Here is a 17,621-nt window from a genome sequence, read left to right on the forward strand (position 1 = left end):
AGCAGAAACACTTTTTTCCTTTGATGTATGACATTGTTCTTCAAAGTTATACACTATCTAGACTCTCATTCAATGCCTGGATTAGTGCCTGGCTCACAGAAGACATTTAATAAACATTTGCTGAATGAACAAGAGAAAGAAGGAAATGAGGAAACAAATGAGTTAATGAATGAATAAATTTTAGAACCAAAAAAACCCTGCACTTTTATAACAGGTCAACAAATAGATATGCATTTATTGACTTTAAATCTGTAACACTGGTATTATGAGGACAAAACAGGGTTGATTAGAGAGGAAATGTGACACAATTAGAAGATTCTGCACTCTGAAGTCTAACAGATCTGGTTTTTCATGCCAGATCTGCCACCTGCATGCCAAGTGAACACAAGCAAGTTACTTAACCTTCCTAAATTCTTCTTTAAGAAAGTATGTTCTTGCCCTGGCCAGTGTGGATCAGTTGGTTAGAGTATTGTCCATACACCAAAAGGTCAAGGGTTTGATTCCTGGTCAGGGCACACACCCAGGTTTTGGATTCGATCCCCAGTCAGGGTGCTTATTGGAGGCAACTGATTGATGTTTCTCTCTCACATTCATGTTTCTCTCTCTCTCTCTCTCTCTCTCTCTCTCTCTCTCTCTCTGCCCCTCTCCCTTCCTTTCTCTCTAAATCAATAAAAACATATACTCAGGAGAGGATTAAAAATAAAAAAATAAAATAAAAAATTTTTTAAAGAAAGTATGTTCTTGAAAAGTTTAAAAAACTATGTTAAGGGATATTATTGTAGTTATTATTATCATAATATATTTTGTCTCCTATAACACCTTAACACACATTCACAAACACACACATATGCACACACACAATACATACATATTGAGTATGATCATCCTTTAGGATTTAAGAGATTTTATTTTTTTTTTAATATTATTTTATTGATTTTTCACAGAGAGGAAGGGAGAGGGAGAGAGAGTTAGAAACATCGATGAGAGAGAAACATCGATCAGCTGCCTCCTGCACACCCCCTACTGGGGATGGAGCCCGCAACCAAGGTACATGCCCTTGACCGGAATCAAACCTGGGACCCTTCAGTCCACAGGCCGATGCTCTATCCACTGAGCCAAACCGGTTAGGGTGGATTTAAGAGATTTTAATGCAACAGTATTATTATTGCCATACAATACAGTTTTTCAAATAACTAGATACTTAGTAAGAAAAACTTCCTGATTAAAGGTATTTTGATTAATTATAAATTTTATATTAAATATTAAATAATATAGTAATATAAAATTTTATCTTAACATGAACATTAATCCTTTTATAACTTAATTAAATTAAGATACAATTTTTATCAAATTAGATCTACTAAGCCTATAATTACAATCATATGTCAAACAGCTCTTAAACTATTTAAATAATGAGATGTTTATAGTAGACATATGTACAAGATCTTGAACAATCAGGACCCAACATTTTAAACTGACAATAAAATCAGCTGTATATATATATATTTTTTAAATTCAAGCTTTTATCAGAATAAAATCAGCTTTTGTTCCAAATAACGTAAATATTAAGAGTGTTGTCATTTGTGGCAGTACCATAAATGTGTCCCAAAAGAAATAATACTTTTATTATCTGATTGCTAACCTATTTTTTTCTTTTTCATTGAAGAACAGTTTATATATCTCTATATATAAAAGCCAAGCAACCAGAACGACGCAACGACTGGAACAACCGGTCACTATGATGCACACTGACCCAATCAGGGCCCCAATTGCTGCCCCCCCAACCTCCCACGGCCCCTCCCCCTGGCCCCTCCCTACAGCCAGCCCTGCCCCTGATCAGCCCCCATCAGGGCGGGCCGGCCAGACCTCACACATGCATGAATTCATGCACCAGGCCTCTAGTAATATTATATTAGTTTCAGGTGTGAAATATGATGATTTAATATTGGTATAATTGCTAAGTCATCACCACAATAAGTCTAGTTACTATCCATCATCATACCTTGTTAAAATTTTCTTTCCTGTGATGATTTACTCTCTTAGCAACTTTCAACGAACATCATGTTATATATTACATTCCCATGGCTTATTTATTTTATAATTAGAAGTTTGAACCTTTTGACCCCTTCAGCAAATTCACCCAGCCCAGATCGCTCTTTCTTCCCCTCTGGCAATCACCAATCAGTTCTCTGTATTTATAAACTTGTTGTGTGTGTGTGTGTGTGTGTGTGTGTGTGTTTGCTTTGGTTTGGTTCATTTTTTAGATCCAACATACAAGTGAAATCATATGGTATTTGTCTTTCTTTCATCACTTTTATTCACCAATTTTAACTTGGTCATTAAAATTTGATATATTTGGTTAACATATGTACTACACAATGACTATCTAGTAACATAATATTGATCCAGCTCTTAAATCTGAAATTCTTAGTCTGATATGTGCCAAAGAGACAATTTTTCCAATCTATACTCACATGGGTACTTGGTCTGTATCACAGAAGTAAAGTATTTCCCTCCTTGCAATATAAGTGTCTTTGGCTTGATGACTAAGAAACCTATGCCAATGTAAAATATTCTCTACTACAACTTAAATATAAATGAGCTAAAAAGGAGCAAAGGGATCCAATTGCCTCATAATAAAACTTAGAGCCATGAAGAGAATTTCCAACCCTTTGATGATTTCATTCATGGGTCATTTTGGGTTCTGGTGGGATGGATAATTCAAGTAATATCTAGATGCAATTTATGTACAAATCAAGATTAAGAGATGGATAAAGAAGGTTAATCTGAATGTAGACCTATGAACCAGGAGGTCAGGGTTTGATTCCCGGTCAGGGCACATGCCTGGGTTGTGAGCTCAATCCCCATTAGGGGGCATGCAGGAGATAGCTGATCAATGATTCTCTCTCATCATTGATGTTTCTATCTCTCTATCCCTCTTCCTTCCTCTCTGAAATCAATAAAAAATATATTTTTTTTAAAAAAAAGGTTAATCTGCATATGTTAAAGTTTTAAAATCAATTCAATTGATATACACAGTTATGTTCATTCCACTATGGAGATAATAGAGGTGACTGAGACCTGATCCCTGCCCTTCCATGACCTCGTGGTGATTTGTTAAATTACTGGTAAGACCTAAGCATTGTAGAACATGAGCATTTACAATGGATGTATAGTGACAAAATGGAGATGAGTATTGAGCATTCTTTGCCAAACTAGTTTAAAGGGAAATAAGATTCAAGGTGATGTGCTTTTTAGGAAAGATGCATTTGTCAAGAAGACATGTGCAAGTTGACTCTGGGAAAACAATGAAGATATATTCCTCTAAAATGAGAGGAGGGTGGAAGACACATCTATAATAATAAAAGCGTAATATGCTAATTAGACCAGACAGGTGAACGACCTTCTGGACATCCTTCTGGACAAAGCCGCGATGACAGGGGCTGAGGCAGAGGCAGTTAGGGGCAATCAGGCAGGAATGCAGAGTGGTTAGGGGTAATCAGGCAGGCAGGCAGAAGGATTGGGGTGATCAGTCAGGAAGACAGAGTGGTTAGGGGCAATCAGGCAGGCAAGCAGGAGAGTGGTTAGGAGCCAGCAGTCCAGGATGGCGAGAGGGATGTCTGACTGCTGGTTTAGGCCCTAAACTGGCATTTGGACATCCCCCGAGGGGTCCTGGATTGCGAGAAGGTGCAGGCCAGGCTGAGGAACCCCCACTTGCTCACTCCGTGCATGAATTTCATGCACCAGGCCTCTAGTAGAAACATAAACAACAAATGAGGAGAAGGGAAGTTACATCTCTGATTAAAAATTTTTAGAATTCTTACATTGTTCTCATTCTTCTGTACCCTCTAGGACCTAGGTCCTGACATCTAAACAGTCATATGTCACTGGATAGAAGTTAAAAGTGTAGTTACAACTAAATACAGAAATTAAGCTATATGATGTGACCCAACTAGGTTAAAAATTAAGTCCACCCCTATTCAACATGTGGTTTAGTTAACACAGCTACAAAAATGCATTTTATGTAATAAGTTGTTGGGAGAATTAAAAGAAACATGCATATATAATCTTAGTATAGGCCTAACCCAGAGCAAGTGCCCAATAATCAGTAACTGCTGTTATCATTGCCATGGTTGTTACTGTTGTTGTCATAATCATTATTGAGAGACAAGGCATCGTCTTTAAGGAAAGGAATAGCTCAGTCACAAACTAGAGAATAATCACATACAAGTATCCTCCCTAATCCGGTACAGATTCTGTAAATGTACCAAGTCTTCTTGTGGCAGACCTCCTAAACACTCAAAGGCAGCATTGAATATTTTTAGATCATTTGTTCCCCAAAATTTGGCAACATCTATGGAATAATACAGGAAAATGAGCGAGCCCACAACTCATTGTCCTTACACTGAATTTCAAAAAATGAGTTGTTCATGTTCAAATTAAGAAAGCTATATGCAATATAATTCCTAAGAAACTCGTCTCTGCAATGAACAGACACAGGCCTGTCCACCTGCACTAGAATCAAGATGAAAAAGACGTGAAAGAAAAACAGTAAAGAATATTATATGTGAATGCATTAAAAAATAAACTCATCAACTTCCATAATTATAAACATTCAACAAGTTCTAGTATTTTCTTTTATTAACAGATTGGAAGAAAGGAAAAGTTTCAAATATTCATAAGTAGGTGATAATTAGGTTATTTATCACCATGTTCCCATAACAATAATATTCAAGCATACTGTAAGCAATGAATAATGTGGTCATTACACATTTTCCTTAAGCCAGAAAACCAACAGAGCATTTTTTAAAAAATATATATTTTATTGATTTTTTACAGAGAGGAAGGGAGAGGGATAGAGAGCCAGAAACATCAATGAGAGAGAAACATTGATCAGCTGCCTCCTGCACACCCCCTACTGGGGATGTGCCCGCAACCAAGGTACATGCCCTTGACTAGAATCGAACCTGGGACCCTTCAGTCCGCAAGCTGAGGCTCCATCCACTGAGCCAAACCAGTTAGGGCCAACAGAGCATTTTTACTAGAGGAGAATAATATTGTTTTCTACTGTCCAGGAAATATTTCTAAAGTAGGTAATAATTAGTATAAAGCTTTCCTCCCCTCCTCTCCCCTTTGGGACTATTGTACATTTTTTAAATATTTTATGTATAAAATATAGTTCCCCCCCCAAAAAAAAACAAACAAACACATAAGCCTCTTATTCTATATTTAATAGTGATATTTTCCAAATGTTACTAAGATGTAGATTTAGATTTTTAAAGTTGCTTATAGTGGTTTTCAATAGAGAAGGGGTAAGAAAAGAAAGAAAAACTAAAATTAACTGAGGCTATTGTTATAGCACAATATAATGTAGTACTTAGATAGAATCTAGATAAGTAGATTGCCTGGGTTGAAATCTTAGATCTGCTATTCAATAGTTTTATAAGCTTAGGCAAGTAGCCTAAAGTCTCTGCATCTCTATTTTTACCCCCATTACATGAGAATAAAAATTGAAAGGGTTGTTATAAATATTAAATAAATTAAAGCATTTAGCATTGTACCTGGCTCATAGCATGGATGCAAATAAAGCTTAGCTGTTTTAACTATATGCTAGACACTACTTCCGTACATTAGCACACTTACTCATTTTAAATATCCTATACAGTTATTTCTTCTCAATCAATAAGGATGGGTTGGATTCACTACAATAACCGTAAACTTTCTATAACTTGAAAAGAATAAATGTTTATTTCTCACTTATGATTCAGTGCAGGTTCAAGTGGACTCCCAAAGCATTGTCATCTATGCATTTCTGCTCAGCAATCCCGACTTCTGCTATGCTACATGTGCTTCCACAATAACTGTGACAGACTGGAGGGCACTAAGCATTGAAGCACTGACACGCCTTACTCCTCTAATGGCCATAGCTAAGCTAATCACATAACCATGCTGATGTGGGGAAATTCTATCTTCTCCTGTGCTCAGAAGTAGAGGAGAACAGATATTGCTGAACAATAATACCCATCACAGCCCGAATTTTATAATCCCATTTTATGACTGTTTGAGGCAAGGTGCAGTTCAAAGAGTGGAGCCAACATTTTAACCCACAAATCAGAATCAGATTGTTTTCTCCACAAATAATGATCCTCAACTTTTCTTCACTCACCAAAATAGGCTCTCTGATAAATTTCCATTGGCAATAGTGGCAAACTTCATTCAGCCTTGATTAAGGGGAGAGTTGGGAGGAAGACTAAATCAGGGCATTTGTGGTTTAGAAAAGCACTTAACTCTCAATTGAGAATCAATGAAGCTCTATAAAAATAAGAAAAAGTGTAGAGAAAGCAAAGTGAGATTAGTGCAAAACTAGACTTTTCTAAGCTCCAATACATTCACTTAGTTATTTAGCTAATTCTATATAATAAAAGGCTAATATGCAAATTGTCTCCTCAACCAGGAGTTCGACTGGGAGTTCAACCAGGATTTCTACAAGGGGTCAGGGCCAGCCAACCACCCTCGGCCCCTCCCCTGGCCGTGCACAAATTCGTGCACCAGGCCTCTAGTAGTCAATAATACCAATTTTATGTCCCTCCAGCTACTAATTTTTTTAATCAATCTATGATACTAAATTTTTTTTTTTGCAAATATCTATATTGGTCATGTCCACAGTAAATACTTAGCATTCTTTCTTTTTCCTTAATCTTCCCAAGTTTATTTTACTTAACTGATGTATCCATTTAGGAGAGAAATCTTGAAAGATTATACTTGGGAGATGTTGTTATTCTAATATCAAAACCTAAGGAGAAGGTGCTCCTATTGTCCAGAGTTAGCTCTTAAGTCAAACACCTACTAGACTAGTTGTTCTTCTCCCACTTAGAGCAATTTGTGTTTTAAATTAGTAAAATTCACTATTTAATACTTGAAAGTCATAAATGAAACTCTAACTCGGAATTTGAAAGAGTTTCTTTTTTAGCTATCCTAAGACTGTGAACTGGACTATTTCAAACTCAAAACTTCAACTTCAACTTCCCTAGATATTACAATAGTACCTCTCCTTACCTCTCCAATAGTACTGTCTCTTACACCAGTTAGCCACAATGCCAGTGAAAGCAAATATAATTAAACCTTTTATAACAAGTACTCTATCCACATAGTTTAGATCAAGAATTTGAGTTCCACATTCAGATATGCTTCCTAAAACCATAATTTTAAGAAGTTATTACAACATTTATATATATTTTTTCACAAAGATGCCTTGGTTTCCCACATATTTCTCTTGCAAATGTAACACCACAATGAAAAGTAATGCTCTCCTTCATGAAGTTGCTGCTTTTTGCTTATGAAAGTGGAATTTTATTTATTTTTTTTAAGAAGGAGGAAGAGGAGAAGGAGAGGGAAGAAATGACTCAAGCCACTGGATTTCTTTCTCAATGACAGTATATGGCATGAACAAAGGAAAAGTAAGCCACCTTCCAGGAGGTGCTCAGAGCTTGGCTTTCCCCGACACCTGGTAGTGGACTGGTAGCAGCTGCTTGAATTTCCATTGTCCATTGATTGTGCCCTTTGTCAGGCAATCCACCCTTGCTTATGTAATTGCAGCATTCCTGCAGTTCGCTCTGTTCTGTCCTAAAGGCTCAGTTGCAGCACAGACTGAGAAACTTAGATACAGCATAGCACCAAGCTGCTGACCTTCAGAAATAAGATGAGGCCCATCTTTTACAACTGTTTTTTTGATGAGTACTGTATTTCCAACAGGCCATTTTCATGCTGACCATGTGTCTTCTAAAAATGTTTATATTTAGAAAAAATGTTATATTTAAGTTTAGGTATACCTATACTGTACACAATATTATGAATAAAATCATTTCCTTTAGAGTTTGTCAAAAGGGGGCAAATTTTTCATCCTTAGATAAAACTCTGGCCTTCAAAAGAATTCAATATTAAATTCTGAAACATATAAAGGAAATTTCACAGAATCTTAATAAGGCTTTAAAAAAGATTGAATTTCCCTAACAGTTGAATGTGCCTGACTAACTGTTTGCCACAGAACCAAAATTCAGTAGGGGAATTAAATTACTTTCTGGTCATATAAAATTCACATTATACTTTCCTTATTTGTTTTCCTTTTAAACAATGTCAAACTCATAGAAAAGTTCCAAGCACAAGATAAAGAAGTTTTCCCCTCTGAACAACTTACTGACCTGTTGCCTGACAACCTTAGAATAATTGAACAAATATTATTTCATCCCTTTCCCGCTGTCTCTTCTTCCTTGTCAATCTCACAATCAAATGTTTAGCTATCTAGCTGAATAGTCTATAACAGGAGCATATAGATCTGCTGAGTAGTTCTTTATTCCATCTTTTAAATTTCCACCTCATTTATTTCATGAACTTGTAGTATCTAAAGAAAAATATAATAATAAGCCACAAAGTTCAACTTGCAAAAACAGGGTGCCCTGCTGATGAGGAATAGTTTCAAATAAGCAAAATTCCCTTTATTCCTGTTTCACAGATTTTTTCACTTCTGCCTTTAAACATGGGTTTCTCCTAAATGGGGCAGAGGAAAAAGTAGAGAGAGTGAGGAAACTATCTTTCAGGTAACCTAGGCACCTTCTCATGCTGTCATCCTATCTCCCTTCGGTCACTGGGTCACTGTCAAATAGATCCATGTGTTTACCTATCATCAGTTCACTCTGAAATGCATTGCTCTGGCTTTAGCCTTCATCTCTCCATTGATATCACATTATTAAAAGACACTGATGATTTTTAAGTCAAAACTGATCTTTCAATCCTCAATAGCCTCAAAACATCTTTAGAGCCCATGACCTCTATGGACTTCCCTTCTTTTGCCTCTCCTCTTTCTCATACTCCATGACACAAAAATACCCTACTCTTGCTTCTACTTCTTTGAACAAGTCCCAACCATTCCACAGTTTTTTTCCTCCTCTTTGTCTCCCTACACTCAACATCCACCAGGCTTTAACTCTCATCTCTTTGCAATTTATAGTCAAAACCATAATTCTACATCAATTCCCTCTCACATTTTCAACCGATTATATTTAATTTTGCAACCAATTCCTCCACTTGGACTTTTGACTCATATTCTTGCAGTCACCACAACTTTTTTTCTTCCCTGCACCCCAGCCAGCCAGTCACTATGTCTAATTTTTCCTGGAACAGCAGCTACTCAGTTCCAGCCAAGTTTTACCACAGAAGAATGCTGACCCACTGCTGACAGATGGTCTGCTTTTTGTTTTCTTTTCAGGACAAGTCCAAAATGTGACTTGTTAAAGGAAATTTAAATTTTAGATGAGATCTTCCAATGTTTAAATACTGATAACTAATTTTTATAAACAAACAAAAAATATCCAGCATCTGGATCAAACAAAACCTATCTGCAGTCTGTCCGATTGTGACTTGTAGCCTGCAGAGTGAATGCAAATGCCTTAGCATGCTTTCTGAGTCTTCTTAAACCATCCTGAAACTACCTTCTGAATTCCATTACCAGTAATTAAAAATAACCACTACAAGCCAACTGTTTTGGAATACTATATATATTCCAAGCACACTTGGATCTTTCATATCTCCATGCCTTTGCCATGTTTGTTCCCCACATTAAAAAAAAAAAAAAAAAAGTTTTTTTTTTTCCTAAGTCCCACTTTATGATCAGTTCAAAAGCTACCATTTCTCTGAAAACTTCCTGAACCACATTAGCTTATGAGACCATCTCTCTCATAGTCTAAAGACACTAATACCTAGTACTGTGTGCCAGGAACAGTCCCGGACATTTTATAAGTCCCTCCCCCCATACAATCCTAAGAAATTGATACTACCATTATGAAAATATTGAAGATATCCCAAGGTAAGGGGCAGAGCTGGGGTTGTAACTTCGCAGAAACTCCATTTCTTTAACATGATCCTTTCTCCTTTGAACTTGTCTCCATCTGTCAGAGTCCACTCCCTTCCTTAATCATTAAGTCCTTAGGACATCAGATTCTGTTCAGTATCAATGTGCCTTAAGAACAAAGCCTCAGGTCTATTGACCACAAAACAGAGTTTCCTTCAAAGTAAAGATAGCATCTTGACTTCATTGAGTTTCAGTCCCAGGCCCATGAAAGCATTAAGACCCTACCTTAACTGGACCACAGCCTCAGGAAACCAGGCAGAACAGTGCTCTGGCTGACATCAGCACCTGATACAAAGATCAACTCCTCCCTTTCCTGGTCCCAACCCATCAGTAGAACCCAGGATCCCAACTCTTTTAACCACCATGATTAATGATTTTCCCCCTATATCAACCATGCCCGGGAAGCCACTGGGGAGCCAGATCTTTGAACATTAGTTTACCTGAGACTCCAAGCTTGGCACCATTTCCTCAGCTAATACTTCATTTTCTTGGCTGCAAACTCCTCTTGTGTTTGATTGCGCTTTAATGTGCCCAAATAGACCCATTTAGTCTGGTAACAGGGTTGAACTAACAGCTGTCTTGTTCCAGTGCAAAAAGAGTAGGACACTCATGTTTTAAACACGTTATATGATATGTGTTATGTGGGAGGAAAAAAAGTGTTCAAATCCTTAGCACGACTCCTAAGACCACTCGGAATATGGCTCTCTTCTTCCATTTCTTGATAATTTTCCTGTCATTCCTTAAGCCTCAGCCACATTAGCCTGCTTTCAGTTTATAGAGTTTACTGAGCTATTATATAACTCAAGACCTTTGCAAATGCTGTTTTCATTGTCTGGAATGGTCCTCCCCTCTTCTCACATCTAATCTTTATTATTCATGTGAACCCATTTTAAAGATTTCCTAAAGACTCTTTTTTTTTCAGTAGTGTTTGACTGAATAGTAGTGTTAGAATAATATTATTTGACTAAATAACATCATTCAGTTGTTGTCCTTTCTCCTCCATGTATGCTTGGCCACTGCCTTATGTTTGGCCCTCGTTTTTTGTTTGGACAAGCCCAGTGACTTCTTGAGTTCTTTGCACAGTGTATTGGAAGGGATGGCCACATAAATCATTTCAGTACCATACTTTATGACAGATATGTGGACAGAGAACTTTGAGAGCACACTCTTAGGAGAGGAAATAATCTGTGTTTTGATCTAAGAAACACTAGGAGGGTTTCCTGCTCCTAAAATAACTGTAGTACGAGAGTGCAAAATACCTCTTCTTCCTTTAACATTTACAGGGCCTATTTCATTCAAGTCATGGTCTTAATTCTTTATTTAATCTCCATACTATTTCTATATTTATATATATATATATGAAAACTTAAGCACAGAGAGATTAAGTAGCATGCCTGTGAACACACAGCCAGGAACTGCAAAAGCCAGGACTCCAGCCCAGTATTCTGGTTCCAGCTCTCAATCATCATGATTCCCAAAAGGCAGGGGCCACACATTACTCATTGGTGATACCTAGTACTTGGGTCATTGCCAGGCATGTAAAAGAGGATGAGTCAAACACTACTGTCAAAATAAGAAGTGGAAGAGGAAAGGCCCTCAGATTCTAAAGGGAAAACCATGCAAACATTTTCAAACAGGACAGGACAGCGTAGGGTAGCAACACAGATCAGCTCTGGTCCACCTACCCTTCCCCACTTCAGGTTTCCTGCCTTCAACACGGAGACATTTGTCAGATGCAAACCTGACCATCTCACTGCTGGGAACTTGGAAGTGGGAAACCTTCTTGTAGTGCTTCTAAAACTTTTTCAGGAAACATTGCTCCCTAATGGCTGGCAGATGAGAGCAACCACAGTCATACCGGTGAGGTGCATGTCCCAAAAAGTAGCCTCAACTCTGAGTTCTCACAGACTGTGTCTCACCCTTACTATTCTAGCAAGTTGGTGTTTATTCTATAATGTATCTCTGACTGCTGTAATATAAAAAAAAATGTTTATAACTGCTTACAACTGCCGCTCTAGAAGAAAAGCCTTTGCTCCTACCATGATTTCTAGCACCACCTGGCCTCTCTGTGCATTCTCTCTGGGCACTCCCACACTCCAGCTTCACACACAGAACAGGGCTATGGAGCTCCTTGCCATGACACATAAAACCCTTCTGGACCCAGCCCTGACTGACAGCCCCTCTCCCACCTCTTCAGCTAACACAATGAGAAACAATCGAATTTCAACCTGATTTCCAGCTCCTGCTCTCTAAGACTTAGGTACTTGAGGACTTTGAGAAGACACACTCACCCTCCCCAAACCTATTTGGGTGTGAATTTACTGAAGTCTTTCCTCCACGGCCACTTAGCCATATTTCCCTAGTTTAATAGAGTGCTTGCATTTGTTTACATGGCTTCCTCCCATGTTAGGCTGTGCTGCTCCTGGAGACAGGCCCTTGATTTCATCAGTTAACATCCCAGTGCCGCGCAGAGCCCTGCCATACAGGTAAATCTGTCTACAGGAAACGGGGCACCCAATAGATAACCGACTTCCTCAAGAGTAGGCAAGAAAGCTGTGGAATTGAAATGAAACACAAACTGAAATCTCCAGTCTCGATTTCCATTCCTAATAGAACGCCGGGTTCCCGGTGCAGGGGACGTCGAGGCCAGAGATGGGGTGGGCGAAGGAGTCACTCACCAGCTGGTGGAAGGGTGCCTGTTCTCTAGCGTTTTGGTCCAGGGCTTGTACCAGCTGATCTGCTCCGCGGCTTTGCCCCAGAACCTCTCGGGGTCAGCCACCGAGGCCGCGAAGTGGGTCTTGTACTCGCCGCCACCGCCCGAGGAAAGCGCGCGGCAGCCGCGGCCCCCGAGAGCGCTCCGCGGACCCGGGGCCACGTACGCCCTGCGGGCCGGGCCGGCTCCCCGAGCCTGGGAGGGCCCGGGCAGGGGTCCCCCGAGCCCTCCGGCGCCGGTGACTTTGCGGCATTGCAGCCAAGACGGCTTCATCGCCGCTAGCTGCCCCCACCCCCTGCAGGATCTGCGATCTGCGGCCCCCGAGTGCACTTCTCGGGCGACGATTGGGGTGCCGGAGACTTCCTGGGCCCCGAGGGTAGCAGGCGGGAGGCGGGGGCTAATTGCGAAGTGAGTCGCAGCCTAGGAGTTTGGAAGTCACACTAGAGTCGCCGGGAAAAACCGACCTGGAGCCGCGGAGGAAGCAACAGGCTGGCGGAACTGGGGGGGGAGGGTAGGGGGAGGGTCGGAGAGTGAGATGCGGGGAGGGGAGAGGCGTCACATTGCCCTTGCGCGTGGTGACGGTGGCCCTGCAAGAAATCCAGCCTTTCCATGCATTGCCCAGTTCGCGGTTCCCAGGAATAGCGCCCTCAAACTGCAGCACGGCCTCCCTTCTCTCACACAAGAGCCCCTGGGATGAGGCCCATGGGCCCATCTCACTCAGTTTTCAGGCAAGCGAGTTGTGCTCACCCTCTGGGCAAATCTCTGGAGAGCGAGCTTGGGGGGGCGGCCTCGCCGCTGGCCTGCAGCGGAAGCCAGCAACCCCGGGGTGTGCGGCGAGGGCCCTGAAGTGTGCGTCTTATTTATGTATTGTTTCAACTCAACTCAATCCCTGATTATTAAAAACACCAGCGGCTCCAGGGTAAAGACTGCTCCAGGATTTCCTGGCAGCTGGGAGTAGGAGGAGTGGTAGGAGGTTTTGATGGCAGAATTGGGAAATGCTTCCTGAAAAGGGGGTGAATGACAGGCCCCTGGGATAGATAACCCCACTGAGATAAGGGCTTCACCTGCTGACTGAACTCCCCACCGGACTAGAAGCAAAAAGAAGAATGGACTTGTTACATTTCCTCCCTACCAATTGCCTCTTTGGAGTTTCTGTGGACCTTTTATTGATAATGAGGGGGGAAAAAATGAAGACCTGAGGAAAAGAGGAAGCTGAAGAAAATTAAAAGAGAAAGGCGTTATAAATTAGTATCTGGGCTTACCATTCTTCAAGCTCCTTCCCTATTTTCCGCATGTTAGTGAAATTCATGTGCGATCTCATTTGCCTTAGGAACATGCCAAACGTTCCATTTTGGTGTGGCAGTATTTTCTGTTTTAAATGAAAGATGTGCATTTCCAAATCTGAAGTGAGAAATAGTGGAATGCCCTGGCCCTAGGAAGGATTGTAAACCTGAGAAGTTGTAAACAGATTATTCTGCAGGAAAAGATAAGGGTTAAGCAGAACAGAGATAAATCTATTGCAAAACAAACAAACAAGAATCTCTAGGCACCTGGGCTATTTCCTTTCAACTGAGAAGGCACTAGACTTCCCTGACTCCTGCAGAGTACTTTATTCCTTCTAATGGCCTCAAATCAAAATGATTTCCAATAACAAAGACATTTGTCACCATTTGAATCCAGAGAAAGTTACAAAGCTATTTAACCTCCTGTCTCCCTCCTTTCCTCTGCTCAGTTGCTTAATGCTGCTCTCTGGTATACAAGATCCCCTGACCCCGAAGTATTTTCTATTGTATTACAATGATGTCCACCTTAGCATTTTCTTAACAAATGTGTGAGCACCTACACAGCGAGGTAAGGTTGATGCAGGAGCTATGAAGAAAGGAAGCAATCATTGACCTACTGTGTGTATGCACGGCATTCCCACTTTCAAATATGTTAGCTCCCCCGATTCTCAAAGGAGCACTGAGAAGTGGGAACTATAATCCCCACCCCCACATTTACAAACAGAGGTTAACCTGCTCAAGGCCACGCAGCTACCAAGCCAAACAGGAATCAAACCTTGTTGATGCTCAGAGCAACCCAACCACCTAGTGAGGCATGTGTGCCCTGAGATGGATCACCACTGTCTCAAGGTGGAGGCCTTGCTCAGGGACAGTCTACTTCAGTCCTGCCACTTACCCCAGCACTCTATACAAACATTACCATTTTCTCTGTGGTCCCTGACTTTAATAAGATGGGGAATCTGATTCCAAAGCCCACGATTTTACCACCAGGCTAATTTTCTTTTTATTTTAAAAAATTAGACATCCAATAAAATATGACAAATTGAATTCCCAGATGTGTTTTTCTTCATCTAGAAACACTACTGGAAAAGGATAAAAAAAAAAAAAACCTCCACAAAAACAGAGAACAGAAGAGAATAAACCAAATAGGAGAATGGAAAAGAAAGGTGGATTTTTTGTCTATGACTTAAAAGGAGGGGTGGGTGCTGAATTTAACGGCTTTTAGAGGAGAAAATGATTTTCTCATGATTTGGAGGCCTGAGGTTCCTGTTGTGAGAATAAACAAGTCATCTTTTCTGTCAAAGAACAGTTTAGCTGGCCACCATTTTGGACCGTGTGACTTGGCAGCAGCCATGTTGGCCGCATGGCTTGCAGCTCCCCTGGGGGCCACCATCTTGAAACAGCAAAGACCAACCCCTCCCTTTGAATTAGCCAATCGCGAAAGACGGTGCGCCTGAGCTCCAATCAAGAACAAAGGACAGGTCACGTGCGTCAGGGATTATAAAGCCAAGCAGACTGTCTGCTCGGTGTGCACGCCCTTCCAGACCATGTGTGTGCACCCTTCTACATAGAAGTAAATATGTTTGTCTTGCTGCCTGGCTCCCAAGTGTTTTGTATTCTACCAGAACCCCTGACTTGGGGGGCTTGCCTTATTTCTAACACTGTCAAGGTTCAAACTGAAGGTTAAGGGGTTAAAAACAAAAGGATTAATTAAAAGATTGTGTGAGGTGAAGTTAGACCCTGCACATTGACAGATGAAACCATCTTCTCTGGGCTCAGCAGTACAATAGTCTACAGGGGATGCCTGAAAACTTAGATAGTACTGAAACCTACATATGTGATATTTTTGCTATACATACATACATACCTTTTCACTTAAAGGAAGCACTTTTCTGGCTTCTCTTTGGCATATTCAGATTGCCATAATTAGTGCCCTTCTACTTTGGGCCCATTATTAAATAAAGTGAAGGTTACTTGAACACAAGCACCACAATATCAAGATAATCCTGATAACCAAGATGGCAAGTGAATGAGTGACGTGCAGGAAGCATGTGCACAGCTTGGGTACTCTGGACAAAGAGATGATGCATATCCCAGGCAGGATGGAGCTGGACGGTGTGAGATTTCATCAAAACAGATCATAATGGAAAAAGCTATAAATTGTTCATTTATATAATTTCCCATATAATAGTTTTTGGGCTACAGTTGACCATGGGTAACAGACTGCAGAAAGTGAAACCACAGATGGGGTGGGGGTGGGGGGTGGCAACTGTCCATTGTCTTGTTTTGAGTAATTGTACAAAATAGACTGTTAATGTAAGTTCCATTACAGGGCAAGGAAAGAGCATGAGTGAAGGCACAGTCCAACAAAGGCTAGGGTGTAGTGTATGGGTGGAGCAGGAGTGGGCAATTAGACTAGAAACATTTACTGGAGCCAGATAAGGAAATGTGAAGTAGTGTCAAATGCAGTCCAGGGCCTAAGGGTAGACCATTGGCCTTTATATTAAGACTAAAGGCCCGGTGAATGGAATTCGTGCACTGGTTGGGGGTGGGGAGTGGCCTGTGGAGACCAGCCCACTGCAGGAGCAGCCACTCATCCTGGTCAGCTGAGCAACACTCACACTGTGGGAGCACACTGACCACCAGGGGGCAGCTCCTGCATTGAGCGTCTGCGCCCTGGTGCTCAGTGCGTGTCATAGCTACTGGTTGACCGATCATTTTGGTCATTCTGCCATTTGGATGCTGGGTTTTTATTATATAAAATAATAAAAGCTGCTTGACTGGTCACTAAGCATATGAGTCTCAATTGAGTCTCAGTTTGAATCCTAGTACCTAATAGGTGGGAAAACTTGGAAAATACGTTAATTCCCTACACTGGCCTGGCCGGTATTGCTCAGTGGTTGGAATGTCAGCCCAATACACTGAAGGGTCTCAGTTTCCATTCCCAGTCAAGGGCATGTACCTGGATTGCAGGTTCAATCCCTGGCCCCCAGTCTGGGTGCATGCGGGAGGTGACCAATGGATGTATCTCTCTCACACCAATATTTCTCTCTCTCTCACTATCCCCCCACACCCCCCAACCACTCCCTCCCTCCCTTCCACTCTCTCTAAAGAGCAATGGAAAAAATATTCTCAGTGAGAATTAACAAAAATTAAAATAAAATATTAATTCCTACACTGTAATTTTAGTATCTGTATTCTGAAGTTTAGATATGTGTAAACTGTTTAGTATCAGGGCAGTAGCAAATCAAACTAATTTAGGACAGCAGCAAAGCCTGTGAATAACCAATCAACCCAAAAAAATAAAACCAAAAACTCTGGCTTTATTACCATACTTAAAATTGTACGATCAGATAATTTCTAAAGAAATTATTTTAATTTAACCATATATATATATATATATATATATATATATATATATATATATATACATATATATATATATATATGTACTATTTTTTAATTACATTTTTAACTAATTTGGGGACAGGTAATCACAATCTTTCAAAAGTTTAAACATGCCCTAGCCAGTTTTGCTCAGTGGATAGAGCTTTGGCCTGCATACTGAAGGGTCCCAGGTTCGATTCAGGCCAAGGGCATATGCCCAGGCTGTGGACTCAATTCCCATATTAGGGGGTGTGCAGGAGGCAGCCAATCAATGATTCTCTCTCATCATTGATGTTTCTAACTCTCTCTACCTCTCCCCTCCTCTCTGAAATCA

At 40.5% G+C, this 17,621-nt stretch overlaps 1 protein-coding gene across 1 annotated transcript in view; it reads right to left on the reverse strand.

Moving 5' to 3' along the window:
- The window catches only part of ACSS3 (acyl-CoA synthetase short chain family member 3), a 195,958-nt gene extending 182,945 nt beyond the window's left edge, over window positions 1–13,013 (reverse strand). The window contains exon 1 of the mRNA XM_080661591.1: window positions 12,583–13,013. Within this exon, the coding sequence (XP_080517717.1) occupies window positions 12,583–12,890 (308 nt within the window). The 5' untranslated portion in view covers window positions 12,891–13,013. The remainder of the gene's footprint in view (window positions 1–12,582) is intronic.
- Between the last annotated feature and the right edge of the window lie 4,608 nt (window positions 13,014–17,621).

Source organism: Plecotus auritus, assembly GCF_963455305.1.
Source record: "Plecotus auritus genome assembly, chromosome: 3".
Lineage (NCBI taxonomy): Eukaryota > Metazoa > Chordata > Mammalia > Chiroptera > Vespertilionidae > Plecotus > Plecotus auritus.